Below are 25,225 nucleotides of genomic sequence, written 5' to 3' on the forward strand. Positions count from 1 at the left end.
TTTGCTAGTTATTCTGTTTATAGAGTACATATCCTTTGTTGTGATATCACATAATATGGATGCTGTGGAGACAACTGTGATGTAACAATCAGGATTTGACTCCAGGTGGGAAAGAAAAAAAAATAGAGGGAGTGGATGCGAAATCTCAAGAAACAAGAATCCTGTTTCCATGGAGATGTCTCTAGGACTAAGTTATCTCAGACGTCAGTGATTCTTTATAAATCTGAACAGATGAAAGCTAAACACAGATGAAACGTTAACAATAGCCATTTCCATATTATTATTATTACCATAGTGAAAAGCACCATAAAGTCACATCACAACGAACAGTAAACACAACACAACACACAGGAGTCATGGGCAAGCAATCTTCCTCCACATGTCCTTACACAGCCTCGTGAAACATGCCATTCCACATATCACCCAGTCAGCCACATCGTTGAATCACACTCACCACAGGTGCCCCCTGACCATGGCATTCGGCACCAGTCCCTGCAAAACTTGCTCCCATTCTTCCTCCACTCACCCAAACCACATGTCCCACAAACTCAAGTTTCCTTTTACCATCTTATTGATATCAGATATCACTTCAGTTATGCTGTACATCTGGGTGATTACCTCCTTCTTAGTGGTGTGCAATGTATAGCTAACATGCAGCAATTGCCTGTAGCATTTCACTTTGAAGGCAGAGAGTGTCGATGTTCTGTTTCTGTAGCATCCACATCTACCATGCATAAAGCAAGATGCTGAAGACGAGACTGCAGCAACTTCATTTTATACTTCATAGTAATACCTTTGCTTCTCTAAATGTGGCTGAGTGTCGTTAGAGCAGTAGCCACGAGTCCAATTCTATGTCGATTTGGCTTTCCTTGTAGTCATGCCACCCCAATATTTGAAGTGTTCAACATGCTCCAATGCCTCCTCAGATTTGGGTAGAAATTTCTTTGCCTTTTCAACAGACTTAGATTTCCCCATTGTCTTTGTCCTATCTTCACACAGAAATTATTTAAGTGGCACTGTTTAATTTTGATTTGGAGAGCTAGAGTTCAGCTCTCTTGCACACAAGGATGTCTTATTTTGATAAGGATTATTTTGTATGTAAGGAGATCAAGCACAAGATTGAGTTAGGATATATAAAAGCATTCATACGTACAGGCTGGAGCAGGTTTATTAACCATGTGCCTTCCTCAAGAGCCAATCAGAAACAGTGGTGCAAAACTTGGTTTATTCAGGACCAGGCTAGTGATCTAGGACTGAAAACTGATCTTCAGTGCAGAAGCACAGAGCACTAACTGTTATCCTAAAGGGACATCCCCCAGCAAATTGATCCCCTGTTGAGCTATAAGGACCAGAAATAAAAATAAGAGTCATCCAGTATATTAGTACAAAGTCTTATGATTAGCATTCAATTCCTGTTTTTGTTGCTTATTGATAATGGGCTCGGACACTAAAAGGAGGAAGGTAGCTGTGCTACACTTGTTCTTCTCTGTAGTTCAAATACCAAAATTTAATCTGCTACTAAAATACTTATAAACGATGGGAAGTATTTAGTTTAAAAATCAAACATGCTTGTTACCAAAAATATTCCTAGAATTGTTTTTTAAAAACACAAATAATGCAGAGGGGAGACAGATCAGATGAGGAGCTGGGTGAGAAATTGGGGCTGGCTGGCAAAGAGACTTGGACTAGAAGCCAGTGGGGGCTGGGGATGATGACTGGAAACCAGAGAGAGGGAAAGAAACATATCAATTGAGGAACCAGAAGGGGAGGAACTGGGACTGGCTAGCTGAGGAGAATGGAACTGGTAAAAGGAACCAGGGATGGAGAAGATACAGGACTGGGACAGGGACTAGCTGGAAGAGATGGAGCAGAAATAACCACTTGTGGGGGAAATGGGCAGAAGACTCTATATCCAGTAAAGCACACTTGCCTACAGAGCCTGGAATGGAATCCAAGACTCCAGAGTCTCACCATTCCTCTTCTGTTACAAATATCTGTGAAACCCATTTGCAAGGTATCTCATCCCCCTCTAGTACAGGTCCACAGAGAGTATGACAATTTACCACTACTCTCAGTTACCCCGTTAGCTCAAAGAGAAAGTATGTGTGTGGTGGATCTAGATTTCAATCCTGCTAACAACATATGGGTGTCACTATGATGCCACATGATGGAATTTTGTTTTTTTCAAGATCTAGGAAGTTACACATAAAACTATGTTAAAAGAACATGAAATATTTAAAAATTTTAGGAAATGCCAGCAGTAAGGCTGCCAAATTTGGCCTTCTTGTGCATATGCGTTATGTGACAGTCTTTAAATTACATGATGACATTTTTTCCACAGAACCCATGTTCATTCAGTGCACAGCACAGCACAGCTTCTGTGATGAATCAGGGTTGTGTAGTGGAGGAGACTGTTTATAGGATCCCTCCTTCATGTTGCAGAAGCTGGAAGGTGTGCAGGGAAAGAGGCAGAGGATAGCAGGAAGAAAGATGATGGACTCATGGTTAGGTCAGCTGAATGCTGCCCTGGAAAACTGAATTCTATACCTGCCTCTGCCACAGAATTTTCTTATGTGATGCTGGGCAAGCCACTTAACCCAGACTTTTCACGCATGATCAAGTAATTGAGCATTCCTCATTTTCCAAGTGCGCAGCTTGAGATACTGGGCTCTGATCTGAAGAACGGGTGAGAACCCACAGCTGCAACTGATGTCAATGCAAGCTATGCTTTGAACACATGAAGTGTCATAAAATGCTGAGTACCCTAAAGCATAATGTCCTAGGCATCTCAAATTGGGCACCCAAAATTAGTGGACATTTTTTACCTTAATCTCTCTGTGCCTTAGTTCCCCATCTGTAAAATGGGGATAACACTCCACATCTCACAGGGGTGATATGAACATAAATTCATTAGCATTTGTGGAACACTCATGCTACAGGGATGAGCACCACAGAAAAACCCAAGAGAAAATTAATAATTCTGTCTGCAGAGCAGAGTTTGACTAGTGTACAGTCAATAAGGCCTAGAGACACACACTGAACAATGAGAAAACATAATATTGAATAAAAAGAAAAGGAGTACTTGTGGCATCTTAGAGACTAACCAATTTATTTGAGCATAAGCTTTCGTGAGCTACAGCTCACTTCATCAGATGCATACTGTGGAAAATACAGAAGATGTTTTTATATACACAGACCATGGAAAAATGGGTGTTTATCACTACAAAAGGTTTTCTCCCCTCCACCCCACTCTCCTGCTGGTAATAGCTTATCTAAAGTGATCACTCTCCTTACAATGTGTATGATAATCAAGGTGGGCCATTTCCAGCACAAATCCAGGGTTTAACAAGAACGTCTGAGGAACAGTCGGGGGGGGGGGGGGGGAATAAACAAGGGGAAATAGATTACTTTTTATAATGAATCAACCATTCCCAGTCTCTATTCAAGCCTAAGTTAATTGTATCCAATTTGCAAATTAATTCCAATTCAGCAATCTCTCTTTGGAGTCTGTTTCTGAAGTTTTTCTGTTGTAATATTGCAACTTTCATGTCTGTAATCACGTGACCAGAGAGATTGAAGTGTTCTCCGACTGGTTTATGAATGTTATAATTCTTGACATCTGATTTGTGTCCATTTATTCTTTTACGTAGAGACTGTCCAGTCTGACCAATATACAAGGCAAAGGGGCATTGCTGGCACATGATGGCATATATCACATTGGTGGATGTGCAGGTGAACGAGCCTCTGATAGTGTGGCTGATGTTATTAGGCCCTGTGATGGTGTCCCCTGAATAGATATGTGGGCACAGTTGGCAACGGGCTTTGTTGCAAGGATAGGTTCCTGGGGTAGTGGTTCTGTTGTGTGGCGTGTGGTTGCTGGTGAGTATTCACTTCAGGTTGGGGGGCTGTCTGTAGGCAAGAACTGGCCCGTCTCCCAAGATTTGTGAGAGTGTTGGGTCGTCCTTCAGGATAGGTTGTAGATCCTTGATAATGCGTTGGAGGGGTTTTAGTTGGGATCTGAAGGTGATGGCTAGTGGCGTTCTGTTATTTTCTTTGTTAGGCCTGTAGTAGGTGACTTCTGGGAACTCTTCTGGCTCCATCAATCTGTTTCTTCACTTCCGCAGGTGGGTATTGTAGTTGTAAGAATGCTTGATAAAGATCTTGTAGGTGTTTGTCTCTGTCTGAGGGGTTGGAGCAAATGCGGTTGTATCGCAGAGTGTGGCTGTAGATAATGGATCATGTGGTGTGATCAGGGTGAAAGCTGGAGGCATGTAGGTAGGAATATTGGTCAGTAGGTTTCCGGTATAGGGTGGTGTTTATGTGACCATCGTTTATTAGCACTGAGGTGTCCAGAAAGTGGATCTCTTGTGTGGACTGGACCAGGCTGAGGTTGATGGTGGGATGGAAATTGTTGAATTGGTGGAATTCCTCAAGGGCTTCTTTTCCATGGGTCCAGATGATGAAGATGTCATCAATATAACGCAAGTAGAGTAGGGGCGTTAGGGGACGAGAGCTGAGGAAGCGTTGTTCTAAGTCAGCCATAAAAATGTTGGTATACTGTGGGGCCATGCAGGTACCCATAGCAGTGCCGCTGATCTGAAGGTATACATTGTCCCCAAATGTAAAATAGTTATGGGTAAGGACAAAGTCACAAAGTTCAGCCACCAGGTTAGCCGTGACATTATCGGGGATAGTGTTCTTGACGGCTTGTAGTCCATCTTTGTGTGGAATGTTGGTGTAGAGGGCTTCTACATCCATAGTGGCCAGGATGGTGTTATCAGGAAGATCACCGATGGATTGTAGTTTCCTCAGGAAGTCAGTGGTGTCTCGAAGGTAGCTGGGAGTGCTGGTAGCGTAGGGCCTGCGGAGGGAGTCTACATAGCCAGACAATCCTGCTGTTAGAGTGCCAATGCCTGAGATGATGGGGCGCCCAGGATTTCCAGGTTTATGGATCTTGGGTAGAAGATAGAATATTCCAAGTCGGGGTTCCAGGGGTGTGTGTCTGTGCGGGTTTGTTCTTGTGCTTTTTCAGGGAGTTTCTTGAGCAAATGCTGTAGTTTCTTTTGGTAACTCTCAGTGGGATCAGAGGGTAACGGCTTGTAGAAAGTGGTGTTGGAGAGCTGCCGAGCAGCCTCTTGTTCATATTCCGACCTATTCATGACGACAACAGCACCTCCTTTGTCAGCCTTTTTGATTATGATGTCAGAGTGGTTTCTGAGGCTGTGGATGGCATTGTGTTCTGCACGGCTGAGGTTGTGGGGCAAGTGATGCTGCTTTTCCACAATTTCAGCCCATGCACATCGGCGGAAGCACTCTATGTAGAAGTCCAGTCTGCTGTCTTGACCTTCAGGAGGAGTCCACCTAGAATCCTTCTTTTTGTATGTGTGTATAAAAACATCTTCTGTATTTTCCACAGTATGCATCCGATGAAGTGAGCTGTAGCTCACGAAAGCTTACGCTCAAATAAACTGGTTAGTCTCTAAGATGCCACAAGTCCTCCTTTTCTTTCTGCGAATACAGACTAACACGGCTGTTACTCTGAAACCTGTCATAATATTGAATAGCTACTCATTAAATGAGCACCATAAATTCTGTGCACTGAATAAGGTAGGGGTCCTGTGGAAAAAAACAGTATGGTCTCGAAAATAAATATTGTATCATAATGCATATGCACAAAGGAGCTGCATTATGATTGCACAGGCAATTTATTTCAGGCATTTCCTGACTGCTTGACTCTGTAATCTTAAAAAAGTCCTTTTAACATAGTTTTTTGGTGTGTAATTTTAAAGTGTGTGTCAAGGCCTCATCTACTGTGTAGCATAACTGGATCAAATTCAATGTCAAACAACCCTGAATTCCACGGCAATTTTAATTCTGTTTTATTATTTAGCATTTACGTTGTGGTAGCACATAGAGGACCGATAGGTTGGGGCCCTATTGTGCTAGGTGCTGTACAGTCATACACAGGAAGATATGAAGTTCAGGAAATTCACCCCTTCCCCTGCAACGAAATATCCTGTATAGGTTTGGCAAGCTGGTCAATCAGTCAAATAAAGTCAGTTGACTACCTATTGTTTGACCTTGGTCAAATATCGTCAAATATTCCAGCAAGAATGCCCTGATGTAGGCAGTGGCTTACCTTTTTGATTGAATCATGGCGCCCTTCCTTCATTTTTTTACAACTTCATTTAATACTGTTTTGCATTTATCCGAGTTAAAATAACTCAGTTAAGTAACTTGTTTCTTATAATTAAGCATATGTATCTAAGGGCAAGTCTACTGGAGACCATAAGGTCTGACTCTTCTTCATTACCATTCTTACTGTTCTAATAAATTAGTGCTTTAAAATATTTGATAAATAACTTTTGGACCATTCAAATGCCCAACCCTACTTCTGTCTTCTAAATCAGGAGTTCTCCACCTTTTTCCTTCTGATCTCCCCCCATAATCCCCAACAAGCTATAAAAACTCCACAGCCCACCTCTGCCACAACAACTGTTTTTCTGCATATCCAGTAGATTAAAAGCAAGGGCCAGTGGTAGGGGATAGCAAGCAGGGCAATTGCCCAGGGCCCCATGCCACAGGGGGCCCAGCAAAGTTAAGCTGCTTGGACTTTGGCTTCGGTCTTCTGCCTTAGGCCCCAGTGAGTCTAACACCAACCCTGCTCTCTGGTTTATTTTGGCAGACTTCCTCTAACCTGCCCCCTCCCCCGACGTCCCTGGACCACTGGTTGAGAACCACTGTTCTAAATAATCTACGTTTACACCAGACACTACAGTCATAAGGACAACTGCACTCACAGATAGCGCTAGTACTCTGATCACTGAGCAAAAGAAGCACCTCCTCTAAAAGCTATACCACCCAGGCTGATATTTCATAGCTGACCAGAACTGAGCAATGTCAGTGCTTGGATAAGAGACTTGTGTGTGCACAAATGAGGTGCTGCTGAAGTGGTGTTTATGACTCAGCAGGTGACACTTTCCATTTGGAATCTACTGGGCTAATGCCCAATTGTACTGTTAAGGAGCATGTCATTGCAGGAGGTGCTGTTCTTCAGAAGACATGAAAAATCAGAGGTTCTGATGATTGGGAGTCCTTGAACAGCCTGTACATTTTTCACAGGGAAAGGGGGTTTATCTCCCATGTCTTGGCTAAATTCCAGGTTTTTTAGCTGCATTCTATAAATTTAAAATTCCTTCTGCCGTTTCAAGAAGATTCTTCTACATTTCTCAATCCAACTTGTTCCAAAGTGCTACTGCGCACTGTTTTATCAGCTGCCATGCTCCACCCCTTCCATTACTGTATTCCCATGGTGGGTTACGAGACTCAGAGTACAGCAGTTTGTAAAGTGCTCTGGGATACTTTGGGGGCAATATGTGTCCTATAAGTGTAAGATATTATTAATCTTATTTGTTCTTACCTGCATCAATGGCACACGGGTAATGGTATCGGAAGGAGCAACCTTTGTTGTAGCAGCCTAAGGTGGCTCCTGGCTCCTGGCAGTGGGAACATTTCTGAAAGGGATGGAAAGATAGAAATATTAGCAAATTGGTGAGCCCTCTATCTCCTCCCTCCACACACCTTTTCCTGGTATTTCCACCACACAAACTTCAGCAGTTTCAGGCACTACTTTCTCAAAATGTATCAAGAACCACCAGGTCCCAAAGATCACTCTTTAGATTACATCCCCTTTAAACATCAAATAATGGGTCCCACCATCCAGTAGGTAAAACAAAGAGGTTTTTCGAACAACATACTTTTGCACAGCAGTGGTACCTGGACTTAATGTACTGTCAAACAGCAGACGGCTCTACCAGATTAACAGAACTTTCAACATTCCTTGCACCTACTAGGACACCATTCTTTCAGAACACAATGATGACCTCAGCACTGGAATTGCAGTATGAAGACTTGAATGTGTCTGTGGCAACTTTAAAATGAGAATTAGCAGTACAGAGAATGGATTAGGGGCCCCAGTTGGTATAAAAATCACTACCTGATTCATCTGGCCAAATCTTCATTACCACTGACATGTCAATCCAAGAGGACTGAGGCCAACCTGAGCATTTTGTCACACAAGATAAAGACGAGGTATACCTGGTGCTAAGGGAAATGCCACTGGGGAAAAAACAGCAATGTCACAAGAATGGCATGTCTCCAAAATAAAGGCCTTCAATGATACAAAGATGTTGGTACAGTAACTCCTCACTTAACTTCCTCCCGCTTAACGTTATTTCGATGTTACGTCCCTGCTCCATAACAAAACACGCTCGTTTAAAGTTGGGCAATGTTCCCTTGTTTGGCCGCCTGCTTTGTCCACGGCTTGCAGGATTCTCCAGAAGAGCAGCGACTTTATAAGAGAGAATTGCACAACTTGTAACAGCGCACCCCAGCGCCTCCCACCTGCCGGCGCATCCTGCGGATCAGTGCCTTCCTCCTGCTCATGGCAATCAGCCGGCTTGAGGCATTCAGGAGGCTGGGGCAGGGGAGGAGGAGGCGGCGGCGGCATGCAGCCTCCCCCATCCCCTGCCTCCTGCCCACAGCAATCAGGTGTTTTGCGGCATTCAGGAGGTCTGGGGGAGGAGCATGCTCTAGGGAGGAGGTGGAGCGGCATGGGAAGAGGCGGGGCAAGGGTGGGGGTTTGGGGGAAGGGGTGGAGTGGGTGGGCCAGGGGCAGAGTCGGGGGTTGAGCCCCTTGCAAAGTTGGTGCCTGTGCTTGCACAGTAGGAGAAACTGCCCCTGCAGCTGCGCAAGGTGCTTCCTAGCCTACAGTAGTACCTTCAGCCTCCTTGCCTGTCTCATTGTCTGCAGTGGGCTGTGCCTGTGTGGGGTAAAGCGGGGGCAACTCCCAACTACAGTACAGCACCTGTATTAAATTGCTTGTTTAAAATTGTTTAAAAAACTTATACTGTATATGTATATAATGCCTTTTGTCTGGCAAAAACGAATTTCCCTATGGGGAAATTAGATTTGCTTAACGTAGTTTCTCTTAAAGTTGCATTTTTCAGGAACATAACTACAACATTAAGTGAGGAGTTACTGTACTAGGGCTGTTGATTAATTGCAGTTAACTCATGTGATTAACTCAAAAAAATTAACTGCGATTTAAAAATTTAATCACGAATAATCGCAGTTTTAATCCTATTGTTAAACAATAGAATACCAGTTGAAATTTATTAAATATTTTGGATTTTTTCCTACATTTTCAAATATATTGATTTGAATTACAATACAGAATAAAAAGTGTACAGTGCTCACTTTATATTATTTTTATTACAAATATTTGCACTGTAAAAAGGATAAACAAAAGAAAAAGTATTTTTCAATTCACCTCATACAAGTACTGTAGTGAATCTCTATCATGAAAGTGCAACTTAAATATGTAAAATTGTTTTTGAGTGCAGTTATGTAACCAAAAAAACAAAGCAAAACTTTAGAGTCTACAAGTCCACTCAGTCCTACTTCTCATTCAGCCAATCGCTAAGGCAAAGAAGTTTGTTTACATTTATGGCAGATAATGCTGCCCACTTCACTGTTTTGTTTTTTAATTCAGTTATTTATTTTTTACATAATTCTACATTTGTAAGTTCAACTTTCATGATAAAGAGATTGCACTATAGTACTTGTATTAGGTGAATTCAAAAATATATATTTTTTTTACAGTGCAAATATTTGTAATAAAAATAAATATAAAGTGAGGACTGTACACTTTGTATTCTGTATTGTAACTGAAATCAATATTTGAAAATGTAAAAAACATCCAAAAATATTTAAATAAATGGTATTCTATTATTGTTTAACAGTGCAATTAGTCACACAATTAATTTTTTTACATTTATTTTCAGAGTGTGAGAACTTATCTGATGACCATTTTTAATTTCCATTATTTATTCCTAATATCTCAACTGGTTCATATATTTAATCGTTTTATCAGATGGGTGTGAATGCAACAGAGTGTGAGCTATTCACTGACTTACTGCAGCCTTAATGGCTTTAGAGAATTAGGCCTACTGTGTATTTCATTCAGAGAGCAACTTTATAAGTAAAGGAAGTGTTTTTCAAAAGCATAAACTAATGTAAGCTTTTGAAGAAAGCTTGTTTCTGACAGGCTAAAATTTCCCTTCTTTATAAAAGGACCAGTCATGTGGCTAGCACAGATTCCATTTAAGGTTGAAAGCACCACCACAACAAAAAAATCCACCCCAATACCTGCAAGAACACTATGGTTATGAAAAATAAACCCATAACAAACACAGGAAATTCAGTTTTAGAGATAAAATGTGGCAAAAAGCATTACAAAAATAAGTGCTTGAACAATTGGTCAGAATCACCTGAAATTTGGACCGTAACAAATTTGTTTTTTGAACGCAGACTATATATAGATACAGATCTAAAACTGGTCTTTTATTTCCAAGTAAGTCTCAGATCTGATCCACAGAAAAGTTCCTGTCTCTATAGTAAGCAGGGGGTTATAGTATAACACCCTTTTAAAAAAAAAAATCAGGAAAAAAATTGACAAAGGTATTCACTGCTCTCCACACCATGCCATGCAGACAATGAAGGATGTAGTTTAACATGTAAATGACTGAGTATAAAAGCAAAATCAGCTCCAACCATATGCCAGGTGCCTCTTTGAATCAAAGCAGATGTAATAAACGGGAAAGTCCGAGATGCCAGTTCTCATGACTTGTACAAATCCAGTCTTCTCACTTATGCCAGTGCTCCTTAATCCTGATCTGCAGTATCCTTAACTAAATCAACTCCTGGGTGTCTTTTAAGCAGCAACTCCCAATCATGAAAAACTAGTACAATATTTATGACATAAGAAAATGTCCTTGAGGTCCAGGATAAAAAAGCCAACTAACTTACTTTTACTTGTCAGAAAAAGAAAAAGTACCTGGTTGCCAAAGGTAAAAATTCTAGAACTTTAATTCTATATCTAAGTGCTTGGACCTCTAGGCAAGTTTTGTAATTCACTTACTCATGGGACTATAACCAGCCTCAACATGTAGCAAATGGCTTTTTCTGGCAAACTATCAAGTCAACCACAGGAGAATCATATGTACTGTACTCCTGGGGGCATTCTGCACTACTGTGCATGCACAGAATTCATGTCTAGTGCATAATTTTTTTTTCTCCACAGAAAATACATTCTGCTGGAGAGGTACTGCAGTTACCCCTTTTGCCCACTGAAGGCTGCTGTAGCACCAGAAGAGAGAGCAGCCACACCCAGGCAAGAGCAGCCCCCGCTGTGGATAGGGAAGAGAAGAGGCTGCATCCCTCACAGCGCCCTGCCCATAGGGCCAGATCAGGAGGCACAGGATATTGGGAAGGGAAGACAGTGTGGGGCACATGGTGCTGCTGGGGGGGTGGTGGTGTCATAGACTGGGGCTTAGAAGGGCTAGTGGGTGAGGACAGACTGGGATGGGGTATGAATGGGAGTGGGGGGTACAGAACCACATGGGGCAGGGTGGCTCAGTGGGGGAGTAGGGACACATGGGGACAGGGGCAGATGTGTTTGACTGAATGAGAAAGGCTAGGGGTCAGCCAGGGTCTGCATGGGGGAGGCTCCCTAACAATCCCCCACCCCAAAAAACCCAACTGTTCCATACTACTTCTACCCACACCCCTCCAAGTTCACACCCAGGCTTCTTCCCAGCAATTACTTACCTCTCCCTCAGCTCCCCCGTTACCCCTGACTCCCCCAAGCCTTTGACTGCTTCTGAGAGGCACAGGAAATACGTTTCTGGATTGTAGTTAAAATGAATTATTACTCAAAGTTCTGTATTAATATGGCTAGTAAGGAATCTATTTGTCAAAAAACATTTCCTGAATCTTGTGTGTCTGTATTGTTACAGACATAATTTATTACAAAATACCTGTGAGCAAGTATCAAAATAATTTAAACTGGCATATTTATATTGTGTTATTTTGACAAATAAAATATGCAGAATTTTAAAATAGCGTGTCCAGAATTTTTAATTTTTTGGTGCAGAATTCCCCCGGAAGTAGTACTGACACCAGTCCTAGTTTCACCCATGGCAGTTATGCTCAAAATGCCTCCTCAGGAGTCCTGAATCACACAGCTCTCTTCCACCCCCCACCTCAACCCCCTCCATTCTCACTTTTAGACATGGCCAACCAAGGCTAATAATTCTACTAGGGCATAGCCCAAGTCAGCCATTCTTCTTGAATGGAGCTCTGAATGTCCAGTGTTATTCCTTTGAGGCACATGCCCTTCCACCCTTGCCTGCTCCTTTGAAGTGCCATAGCTCTGCAGCAATAAAAGAGGGCATTCCCACATATATTCTTCCGCACAATGATCTTTCCTGTACAGAGCACAATCAATAAGAGCAGAGGAGATGGAACAGCTGAGAATGAGCTGAAGTTGTGGAAAGAGATCTTCAAACTAAATGGAATATTTTGAAGAGTGTATTGTGCGATTTAACTGCAGACAAAAAAGTAACTTCAAAACCCCATAAAACAGTATGTTGCCTTTTTCAAAACATTCCTTTATATTTTGTAGCAATCCCCCCTATATAGTTGCAGCCCAGTCTATCCTGCTCTTCTAAGGGTGCTGCAGCATCACAGAAGCCCAGAGCACTTTGAAGCATGTGTCTTTCCCATAATGCTCAATGTGTCCATTTTTTGTTCAGTTACGTGACCAGCCCAGCTCAGAATGGGTCAGGAACTTTTTCACGCTAAGGTTGTGTTAGTGATGGATAAATAGAGGTAAGAAATTTCAATAAAGTGAGAAGGCCGAAGTGCAGGAATCGGCCCTTTATCTCCCTTCTATGCCTGACCAACTGGATTATTACGAAAGTTGCCGGCAACAACCCCCACAACAGCAATTCCCCAATGGACTGCAATTCCATTGACTGTTCAAGGCAGAGATCATCTACTGCTCACTCTGCTGCTGCTGAACAAGTCTCCACTCTGGCAGATGTTGCTGCTTTTCTCAATCCACTGACAGAGGAGATGGAGTTATTAGACTATCTCCTGGGACCCACAACCATCTGCTACTTTCAAGGGAGGGTGGAGGAACCACATACACTCACCAAACTACTCTCCATTTCTTTCCAGTTCCCTACCCTTCATACATCAGAAAGAGACTAAATACAGTTGATTACCTGTAACTTTATACAGACATAAAATGACCCATAAATCTCTATTAGGGAGATTCTTATATCACATACACATGGTATCAGAGTACCTCTAGATTATTTTAAACATGCAGTAAGTGAATAGAGATGGCTAGATGGTTTCAGCCTAATTCTGCAGAGACATTACTGCAAATAAAAAAAACACAAACCATGACTGGCAACCTCTTGGAGAAACAGAGAGCTGAAAGAACAGTGGGTTCTGCAGGTCAGGACTGAGGCGCACTGAAAGATGTAAGTATGTACAGCTCCTGCTTGCACTATGTCTGATTATGGCCAGTATTAACACCCTCATTTTCACAAGCACATAAAATGTGCATTTTACAATTTAAAAAATACTAAAAACAAGATATAAACAAATACTGGAATTTGTACAGGAAGACACATGAATTGTGCCAAACTGCCACAAACTAAGCTCTTCAGTTTCTGTTCAAGTTTTCACTTAAACCCCATCTTGCGGACAGTCACCAGGTAGTAGCTTGCTAGCCACTTTCAAAGGAATTATGCCATCCTTAGCCAGGGAGAGAGAACACAGGCTCTCAAGGGAAGATAAATTCCTATTGCTCATTAGGCAGTCTGCTTAACCACCTCTGCTCTCAAAAGCTGAAGACCAGCACTTGGACAAGGCTCCCAGGGAGAAGGGCTGATGAATGGTAATTACTGCCAAGTATCTAGCCAACTCTTGGCTCAAATACAAAGCAGCAATGATTGGTTAACAGGCCTCTCCCCCACAATCCAGCTAGAATCACAAAATAGTCAGTACCAACTAAAATTTCACACAGACAAAATAGTATGTCTCACCTGGAGTAGGTTGAAGGGAGGGTAGAGTTAGATCCGGGAAAGACACCCCCCAATCTCTTGAACTGAGTTATCAATGCTATAACAAATATTAAAGCCACATACATCCCTCTCCCTCACCATGCTATTAACAGCTCTCGACTCTTTCTAGCTCCAGCTCAGTCTCCACCTGACAATGTGAAGTAACACACAATCTGGAAGTGTGAACAACAGGGTGACAAATATAGTAGCAGTTTTCAACCAAGGGTACGCATACCTCTGGGAGGTACATCAACTCATCTAGATATCTGCCTAGTTTTACAACGGGCCATATACATAAAAAGCACTAGTAAAGTCAGTACCAACTAAAATTTCATACAGACAAAATGAGAAAGTAAGCAATTTTTCAGTAATAATGTGCTGTGACACCTCTGTATTTTTATGTCTGATTTTGTAAGCAACTAGTTTTTGAGTGAGGTGAAACTTGAGGGACTCAAGACAAATCAGACTCAGGGGCAGTGATGAGCTGCCAAAATATTAACAACAGGTTCCCTCCTCACCCCACGAGGAGGTCGTGGCCCATTCCCGTCCCCCCGGGGACCCCTGCCCCATCCCCGCCCCCCGCATTCTTTGATGCACCCCCCCAGACCCCTGCCCCATCCACCCCCCTCCCCTGTCCCCTGACTGCCCCCAGAACTGGGCAGGAGGGTCTCGTGGGCCACCATAGTGGGTGCCCATCCCTCCCCTAAGAGCCAGAGGGACCTGCCAGGAGGCGTGGTGGGGAGTCCCGGAGGTGCTTACCTGGGGGAGCTCCCAGGAAGCATCCAGCAGGTCCCTCTGGGTCCTTGGAGCAGGGGAGTGTAGCTAGGGAGGGAGCCAGGGGAGCGGCCACTCCCCCCACTGATCACATCAAAAGTGGTGCCTTAGGCACCAACTCTGTGGGTGTCTGGGGCTGGAGCACCCACGGGGAAAATTTGGTGGGTGCAGAGTACCCACCAGCAGCTCCCCGCCCCGCAACCGGCCCCAGTTCACCTCACCTCCGCGCCGCCTCCTACCCTGCAAGCGCCGCCCCGCTCTGCTTCTCCGCCTCCCCGCCCCAGCTTCCTGCGAATCAGCTGTTCGTGAGGGAAGCCTGGGAGGGCTGAGAAGCAAGCAGCAGCTTCGCGCTCAGGCCCAGGGAGACGGAGGTGAGCTGGGGCGGGGAGCGGTTCCCCTGCATGCATCCCACCCCCCGCCGGGTTACCTGCTGTGGCACGGGCGGCCCTCCTAACCCCCCTCCCCCCCCCAGCTCACCTCCGCTCCACCTCTGCCTCCCTGGGCCTGAGCGCGAAGCCGCCACTTGCTTCTCAGCCCCCCGGCTTCCCGCACGAAGAGCTGATTCGCAGGAAGCTGGGATGGGGTGGGGGGAAGAGAAGCAGAGCGGGGCGGGGCGGCGCGTTCAGGGGAGGAGGCGGAGGCGAGCTAGGGCCGGGCATGGGGCAGGGCAGGGAGCTGCCGGTGGGTGCTCTGCACCCATCAAATTTTCCCCATGGGTGCTCCAGCGCCGGAGCACCCACTGAGTCAGTGCCTAAGGCGCCACTTTTGGCCCGTTATTAAATTTAGAAGCCCTTTTAGAACCCTAAATTTAACAACCGGTTCTAGTGAACCAGTGCGAACCGGCTCCAGCTCACCACTGCTCAGGGGTACAGTAGTGTGAAAAGGTTGAGACCCACTGTACTGCAGAATCACCAGAGTTCTGCTCTGTTTCATTCAATATTTCAAATTAGGAACTACCCGATACTAATTTTTCCTGCAATTTGGGTTCTTCCACTATTAAGTGAAGTGGCTTTGACTGTGGTAGAAGGGGTTATGCCTGCACATACACATACACACCCCCTCTGCTTCCATCTTATTTGTCAAAAATACTTTGTCGCACCTCTACATACAGGTTACAAACCAAAAGATCCTGCCCTGGGCCTTCTGGCCACCTTCCTCTTCCTAACCAGGTACAATACTTTTGTCTTCTGAAGTGATCCTAGCTGCCAGAGAAGAGGATCAGGCAAAAAGCTGCTTCCCTTTGCCTCCATGCTAGCAGGCAAAATGCTGAGCTGACAACTTAGTGGGGGCCCCAGTGAAGAAGGTGAGAAAAATTAAGGAACTGAGCCCAGAGGGTGGAGGGGAATCAGAAAGAGTGATTTCTTTGATTCTGCCTTGCAAGCTGGTGCTTCTCAGTTGATTCCTCATCTACACTTTCCACCAGCGGCTGGGGATCATCTACAGAAGTAGTTTAAGCAGGCACCTCCACTGATGTCAAACTATGCTTTTCACAGTTTTTACCCTGAAATGCTTTCTTCTCAGATGATTGGCTGCTTAATCCTGGCCCCGCCCTCAGACTCTTAGTTTCACTCCAGATGCCCTCCATGCCCCGCTCCAAATAACTTTCCTCCCTTCTATCACCATCGTTTGGTCCCCTCACTATCCTCTCCTCACTTCCTCTGTTCTTCCTTTTAGCTATCCCTTCATTTTTCCCTCCTCTCCCACCACTGTTATAATACAAAAACTTGTGGCACTAACATGATGGATATACACCTTCACTAGGTGTGATATATCCCTTTACTCCACCCTCTGTCTTGTCTTTTTAAACTGTAAGCTACTGAAGACAGAGGCTGTATCTTATCTATGTTTGCACAGTGCATAAAACACTGAGGCATCTAAGTCAAATTATAATTAGAATTATAATAATAATAATAAAATAATCATGGGGGGAGGTCTTCTTTTGGTTACTTCTGGTTAGTCAGTTGGCAGGCTGGCTAGAGTCATCCTCTCTCCAGCTACCCTCTGTGAAGCTGGAATGACAACAGACGTAGCAGCAGCGTCCTGTTCCCAGGGAAGCAGACTATGAAGAGAGGCTTCATCACAGCCAGCTAAGAGGGAATAATGAGCAAACAACTGCTGCCCCATGAAAAGGTGAAGAGTTATTGTTAAAGAAATATTGGGGGAACGGAGGTGGAATGATTTTGGGAGGTCGTTGTTAAGAGGTATTGAGTGGGGGCGCGGGGAGGGATGAGAAAGACTTTGGAAAGGCCTTGTTTTTAGAGGATGGGAGCTGTAAACAAGTATTTTCACCTGGGCTCAAGCAGAATCAGAGGGTAACTCTGAATTGAAGAAATTAAGGACTGATTTAGTTTCCAAGATTTCAGCAATTAAAAAGATAGTCACTGATTTAGCGGACAGAACTACTGTGCTGTAAAGTGGAATGGGAGAAGCAGCAGGCAGACTCAGAGCTGCCGTGCTGCATAAGGCTGCTGGAGCAGAAAGACAGCTGCAGCTCAAAATGGATGATGTGGAAAAGGGAAAGAAGTAGTATTAGAATGAAAGGGGTGCCTGAAAAAGCTGAAATGGAAATGCTATTCAATACGTACAATTGTTGATTAAGGACATATTAAATTTGAGCTCTGTGGAAGGGGGGAAAATAGACAATGCATACAGGGCTTTATCCTCCCTCCCTACCGCCATCAGGGTCGGTAACAGACCCAGAAACTTAACTGTTAAATCTCACCACAGCCAGCACAAGAATTTGATTAAGAAAAAGGCTAGTGAACATCTAGATCAGTGTTTCTCAAATGCAGCCACCAGCCTATTTGTGTGTGTCCACAACAGCCTCCTGGGCAGTGGGGGGTTGGTAGGAGGTAAACCAGTAGCCCCACCCAGAAGCACCCAGCTGTTGATCCTAGATGCGCCGCCTTGGTGTTTGCTGGCACCATCAGCAAGGGTCAGCACCCTGCACTGCACAGCCTCCTGAAGGTCTCCGGGCAGCACCTCTGGAGACAGGTGGGGCATAATGCTGAAGGAACTTTGGACTCAGCAGACAGTTTGTAAGTTCCTGACCCACCTTCTGTGGGCAGAGGGGCTTGGCCTTCAGCCCTGGGGCCAGCATTAGACAAAATAGCACTATGGGCAAACTTGTATTTTGGCACCCTTGACCCCCTCTGACTCCCCACTCCCTGCTACCTTCCCCCGCTAAGCTTCATTCTGCAGCCTCACACCCCAGGCCCACCCCACTCCTTGCCTCTTGACCACAGTGCCCCCCAACCACAGTGTCCTGGGCAGTCACCCACATCATTCACCTGTAAGGCTGGCCCAGGTTAAATCCCCCCCGACCTGCTCCCCAAATACAGAAGTCAAACTATGCTTATGCGTCAAAGCATCCCAAGAATCGCTGAGATATTATGTTTTAAAGTTGCCTTGTAATTGCCATAAATCATAATTCACACTCATTCCCTTCTAAATATTAATACAGCACAGGCAGAGCTAAACTACATAGGTGCAGTTTTTTTCAAGTCACAAAGCATATTCATTGGCTAACCACTATGCTTACATCGCATGCTTCTATAGCACCATAAGCAACTATTGGCCAACATCATTGCATGGTGTCTGGGTAAATTGAGATTGTTCTTAGCAGAAGGTGAAAGAGTTAAAAACATAAATTGATATCGGAAAGTTTTTAAAAAAGTCAGTGCCAGAACACGACCCTGAATGTGATACAGAGATGGCTCTGGAGAAGCCACCTGCTTCTAAGAAAAGCAGAATGTGGAAGGAAGAAAAACAAACATTTCAGGACAAGTGGGAAAGGTAGTTTCTTATGTTTCTGAAGTTATCCATTTCCATTTCCACACAGGTTGCAGTGTGTGCTGTTTGTAAGAAATAAATTTTTCAAATTAAAATTTACGCAACGCAATGTCACGATAGCACTCATGCAGGGGCTGTTGAACAGAACTACCACAGTGAATTTCAGAGGCGCGAACTGTTACATGATGCAAAAACCGAGCTCAGAATACAACAGCGATGGCTCAGAGATTTTTTTGAATAAAGTGGATCAGATACAGATGGCTACTTTTAAAGTTGCACTACCTTTGGGGAAAACAAGGAAAGCATTTAGCAACTGAGAACTTGTGATGAAAATTGCTTTGGCCGTGTAAGCAGAAAATACAATTTTCAGAGAGATACTACTGAGAAACGACACGTTACAGAGGAGCACAAGAGATCAGGCAAATTTTCTACAAAATGAAATAGCTGAAAAAGTTGCAGCTTTCTACAGCCTGTGCTTGGATGAGAGCCTGGATGTCCCAAGGGAATCATATTTATTCTCTTTTTTGACTGTGATCGCCCTGTTATTTGGAAGGCGTTTTATGTCAGATGAGCCTTAGTGCTAGGCCAACTGGCAAACACATTTTTCAGTTGTTCAGGTGAGAATGGAGGAGTGCCGCATTACCTTTTTGACAACCTGTGTGGCCTGACAGCTGATGGGGCAGCAACTGTGCAAACTGCACAAGCAGGGGTGCTGAACTGCTACCAAGAAAAATGCATGCAAACCCTTTTTGTTTCACTGTTTTGCCCCCCAAGAAGTACTTGTCAGAAAGGCTTCAATCGAAAGTATGGACGAGGTTGACTCTGTAGTGAAAAAGTGCATCAACGTGCTCAACACCAGCAGCACTGATAAAGGGAGATTCACAACTCTGTGCAAAATGAGCTGCGAAACACACAAGGTGCTGCTGAATTACAACCTGGTCCCATGGCTTCATTTTAATTACAGTGTACAAAGACCATTTGAGCTCCGGAAAGAGCTTGTTGAGGTTTTGAACAGTTTCCCCAGAACTGTCCCAAAAGCTACAATATCCAGAAGTACATGGTCATTTTCTCTTTTTGAAAGAGTTTTTACCAAAGCTTGCTTCCTTGAATCTGGAACTTCAGAAACCTCAGCTAACGATATTTGACAGCATTAAGGTAATTAATACATTCAGAATGACAATCACTGACATTGTCCAGCACCTAGAAGAGGAAAAGGACTTGCCAGTTTTTTTAAGTGCTTAATCAGTTTCTCATCTATCAGGATGAGAAAGTGCAGCAAAAGGTCAGCTTAGCTATAACCAAATACCTGAGTATCCTTTCGGAGGATCCTGAAAAATCATTTCAGTGAGAGAAACTTTTTCTGTCAGTATACCTTTATGACCGACCCATTCAGCAATTCTGGTTCAGGTTTTTTTGGCTGCAAACTAACTGCATTGCAAGACCAATTGTTTCCTTTGACTTTTTGGATTTAAGCAATTTCAAGTACCTCCTGCTGCAAATGCGCAATGATGCAAGAATGAAAACATACTTCAGTCAGCCCAGTATTACAGTACAGGACTTCTGGAGCAATGTGTACCTGCTTGAGGACACCTACAAGCCCCTAACTAACATTACTTTTGCTTTTCTTGTCCCTGTTTCCTACTACTGTGCTGTGTGATAGGACATTCAGTGCACTGCATTTTCTGAAGAACAAGTACCGAAACCGCCAGCCACTAATGCTAACCTAGAAGCTTCCCTTCCAGTTTCACAGGAGACATGTGACCTTGCAGACTTTCCATTCAAAGAGCTCCTGAACTTCTGCAAGTAGTCTGAGCCACACAATGGATGTGTTAAAACTCAGAACTTTAATTTCATTATCACAGTGTATTAGTAAAGTATAATATAACAGGATTATGTTTGTTGTTACTATCATTATTACTGTATTGGATTGATTTTTTGTCTGTTTCTGAAAGAGAAAATTTTTGGACATATTTGCAGATATGTTTTTCATTATTATTTGGCCTTTTATATGTAAAATCATTTTTAAATTTACTTCAGAACTGCTGTACAAGCACCTTTTACCATAAAAAGCAAAAGAAACAATAAAAAAGACAAGAAGTGAAAAGCACCTTATTTGTGTTTCTGCTGTGTTTAGGTCCAGTAAAGAATAGACACAACTGTACATTATTATTATTTAGTCTGCAAAAAAGAGGAGAGCTGACCAAAACTGTAAAAGGAAACAGAAGGGCCAAAATTCACTACAGGTGGGAATTTCCATTTAAACTCACATTCATCTTCCATGATCAAGCTTATTATCAAGATACTCCAAAGGTAAGAAAACTATATTCCAGACTCTTGGTATAGGGAACAAAGGCTCTAACATGCATGAATACACTCCAGAGGTAAAACTGATAAAAGTGGTAGTAAAGTCATGGCAGATGGTGAAACCCAAGAAAAGGAGGGTAGGAAAAGAAAAGAAGGACAGGAAGGGAAATGGTGGGGTAGGCAGGGAATTGGTAAAATAGGAAAGAGTTACTTAAGTTTACAAACAGAAATTATATCATAAGATGATACACAATTGTGGGAACACCACACTCAGTAAGAGAGGTCGTTTGCCACATAAGGATTCACACCAGTAATTGACCTTTTCACAGACCATCTTTGGGAATTAGATTAGGAGAAAGTCTTTGGTGACTATCTATTTGAGATGGGACAAAGCCAGATCCAGGTAGCATGGCAATGGCTATGTACCAAAAAACAAAACAAAAACCAGCCCACACAATTTTAAAGTTTCTGAATAAGCCAAATAAGAATCAATGGCTCTGCCTTTTAAGGTTATATCTTTGATTGTCAAAGTACTGAAAATGTCATCAAAAAGAAAATCTCTGGCAGAAAAACAAAAGCAATCCAGCACACAATTCAAAGATATTACTTCAAGAAATTCATTTTTAGGAGGAGTAAATTGTGGGTGCAACGGAATTGGTTTCAGCACATATTTTTTGCTTCAAAAAAAAAAAAAAAAAAAAAAAAAAAGGAAATGCATAGTATTTGCTAAACCTGAAGTGTTTCAACTCAAAAAGTGATGATTTATCTTAATAATCCAGTTCCTGTAAACAACAGTGAGTTTACTGTATTTTTCCCCCCAAAAAGCCATTTTCCTTTTGATAATGGGTTTTTAAAAATACTGGAATACTTTGGAGTGGGGAAATTTTTATACATGGAAGAGACTTCAAATTGTATACCAAATCCTTACTGGAAAGAAAACAACAGACAAGGAAAAAGATTCAGCGCTAACCTATTATAATTATCAATCTCTCTGACTGTTGGAGAAGGTTGCACTCAGGGTAACAAGATTATTTACTTTATTTATACTCATTTATGTATTGGAATAACACTGATATTAATTTGTAAATTCTTTTTAAGGTGGCAAAATATGCAAGAATTGACACTATTTTACATGGTCAGAAGCAGGATGGATGAAAATCTATTTTTTAAAAATAAAAAAATTATTTTTTTAAAATTTAAATCAGATTTTTAAAAACATTTAAATACACATTTCTTTTAAAAATCGTTTAAAAATAGATTTGAAATTACGGCAACCCATTTAAGGCATAAATTTACTATAAACTATTAAAATAATTAAATAAAATATGCTGCATCAATGAACCCATTGTAAATTTTAAAGATATTAAAGGATGCTACTTTTTAAATCATATACAGAATCAGGGGAAAACATCTTTAAATTTTTAGATCAATTCAAGCTTTATAAATATGTTACGATGTCATACATTGCATTAAGTAAATATCTATATTATTTTCAGCCTTTACAATGAAGCAAATGCTGGCATTTACATTTGTCCAAATGTCAGTACTTTCAGTTTCTGTTGTGCAAAGTTTCAGAGTGGTAGACGTGTTAGTCTGTATCAGCAAAAATGGGTTTTAGCCCACGAAAGCTTATGCCCAAATACATTTGTTAGTGTCTAAGGTGCCACAAATCCTCCTCATTGTTTTTGTTATGCAAAAAATCTTCTGCTTTGGTTACTTATGGTTTCAGTTTAGCTACCGGGGTGAAGAATAGCTTCTTCATGTGAACTAGTTCACACAAAGTTGAGAAACTGAATGGGAGTTGAAAAGGCAGGGGAATTTATTTTTCTCTTTCAACTTATGAGTAAAAGCCAGATGGAAGAGCTATTAATCTGAGAATTTGAAGATAGTAGGGCCAGATTTTGAAAGGTATGTAGATGCCTAAAGGTGCCTAGTGGGATTTTCAAAAGCACCCAACTCATTGGTTTTATTCCCATTGATTTAAATGGAAGCTGGGTGCTTTTGAAAAATCCCACTAGGCACCTTTAGGCATCTAAATACCTTTGAAAGTCTGGGCCATGGTGACCAAGAACAACTCGTCAATTCACTAACTATAGTTAATACTTCCTTAGTTTTTAATGCAGAATATGTTTTGATAAACTTATTTTTTTCTTATGTATCTAGCACCTTTTAAGGTTGGCTTTTTTAAAAAAACAAAACAAAAAAATGTTAAATGCTTTTTATGTACAATTTTAATCTGAATTCCAATTTCCATTCAAATGCAGGTTGACACAAATCCTGAGTAAAAAAACCTCCACCATCTAATAAATAAGAAACGTGTCACCACGCATAAAAAATGTAAAAGTTAAGACTGAATAAAGAAGCTTAAGCTACATAATTGCTTAAATAAATGCGCATGTAGCATATCCTCCAGGTTAACAAAGTGTACACCAAATTCAGTCAAGACTACATTTTGTTGTAAATCAACAAAATGGTTGATTAATGGTTAATGATTTAATGGTTATATGAACGAATGAGAATTAACCTGGCTTTAGGAAAAGAACTAAAAAACCAAAGATTAAAAACCATTATTTAAATTGGTTATTTAAATCCACCTGTGACGTGGCAAGGCCAGATGGCTATAGAAAAGTAGTGGGAGATGGATATATTAGCTCCCGGCTAAACAAATCCCTGTACCAGGATAAGTGAAATGGCAGCAGCTCCAGGTCAATTAAGACACCTGGGGCCAATTAAGAACTTTCCAGAAGGCAGGGAGAACACTAGGCTGATTGGGACACCAGAAGCCAATCAGGGGCTGGCTGAATCTAGTTAAAAGCCTCCTAGTTAGTCAGGTGGGTGTCCATGTCAGGAGCTATGGGAGGAAGTTGTGCTGTTGGAGAGACTGATAGTACACACCATATCAGGCACAAGTAAGGAGGCTCTGAGGTAAGGGTGAAGTGGAGCTTGAGGAAGTGAGGGCTGCTGTGGGGGAAGTAGCCCAGGGAATTGTACATTCTAAAAGGTCAGCTACCATAGCTGATACTATTAGGGTCCCTGGGCTGGAGCCTGGAGTAGAGGGCGGGCCTGGGTTTCCCCCCCGCCTTTGCCCCCTGATTAATCACTGAGAGTGGGAGACAACAGAGACTGTGCAAGGAAGGATAACTTCTCCTCACCTCCCTTGCTGGCTTATGATGAAAACGGCTCAGTAGACTGTGACCCTTGTCTCTAGAGAAGGGTTACATGGGGAGTGAGCCTCTGAGGCTAGCGAAATCCACCAGGAAATGTGGGACCCACGGAGGCAAGGACAGAGCTTTGTCACACCACCCTAGTCAGAATATGCTCCACAGGAAGTAATATTTAGTATTTTAGATGGATCCAAAAGGTAGTCTTACTGGTAAATGAATTGTTTGATCTCTAGGACAAGTATCAAGTTGTAGCAATTAAAGAAGACATATTCAAAACATTCAAATAAAAATGATGATGATAATAATAAGGAGAGGTCTCCTACAGAAGGCAGGTAAAGCAGTAGTGAGTGGTAAGCAGACAAGTATAACTTCAGAGTTTCAAAAGAAAAAGCAGAAGAAAAATTAAATCAAAATTGCAGACTCAAAAGATAGATCAACAATTAAACAGTATAAGGAGAAAAGTGAATGTGTTAATTACCAACATGACTGAAGAAGCCCTCAGGCATACAAAAGTATGAAAAAGGATGTGTGTGTTAAGTTGTTGGCTCAAAAGCTTAAAAGGATTCAAGAGGAACACATTCTACCATTTAAAAATAATCAGCAAAAGTGAGATCATAATGAAGTATATGCTTCTCCCGTCAACTGTACATTTCAGATATTCCAGGCTCTGCAGTTATTAAAAAAAAATCTAAAGTAGTAGGCTTGTCAAGAGACATGAGACTGAGAAAGAAATTCTAGATGTAGTAGTAGTTTTATAGGCAATAGCAAGTAAGAACACGGCAAAACTCCAGGGGCCTGACTGCTTTCCAGCTGAATATTACACAATATTTAAGGAGGTATTAGTAGATTCTTTGATGGATATAACTTTAATACTGTTCTATCAGGGCAGGACTGCCTCCATCTATTGAGTGAGGTACAGTTTTGGTTCTCCCTGAAGCTGGAAAAAACATTACCTCATGTAGGTCTTATAGATTCATATAATTGCTGAAGGACAGAAAAATATTAGCTACCCATTTGCAATCCATGCTACTAGTTTATATAAATTCACATCAAACTAGATTTATTAAGGATCAGACATTTGTCCATAATATTCAGAGTACTTGGAATAATTCATAGGACCAGTCAGATAAAAAGGGGATGAGTCTTTTGTTTTCATTTGATGCAGAGAAGGCTTTGTTTAGGATAGATGGGGTTTTTTATTTAAAGTTTTGT

At 42.3% G+C, this 25,225-nt stretch overlaps 1 protein-coding gene across 2 annotated transcripts in view; it reads right to left on the reverse strand.

Moving 5' to 3' along the window:
• The window catches only part of TCF20 (transcription factor 20), a 103,657-nt gene that overhangs the window by 14,592 nt on the left and 63,840 nt on the right, over nucleotides 1–25,225 (reverse strand). For both annotated transcript variants that reach the window (XM_077831064.1, XM_077831071.1), the window contains exon 3: nucleotides 7,421–7,514. In XM_077831064.1, coding sequence (XP_077687190.1) covers nucleotides 7,421–7,514 — 94 coding nt within the window. The remainder of the gene's footprint in view (nucleotides 1–7,420; nucleotides 7,515–25,225) is intronic.

The sequence above is a fragment of the Eretmochelys imbricata genome, chromosome 1 (assembly GCF_965152235.1).
Source record: "Eretmochelys imbricata isolate rEreImb1 chromosome 1, rEreImb1.hap1, whole genome shotgun sequence".
Classification (NCBI taxonomy): Eukaryota; Metazoa; Chordata; order Testudines; family Cheloniidae; genus Eretmochelys; species Eretmochelys imbricata.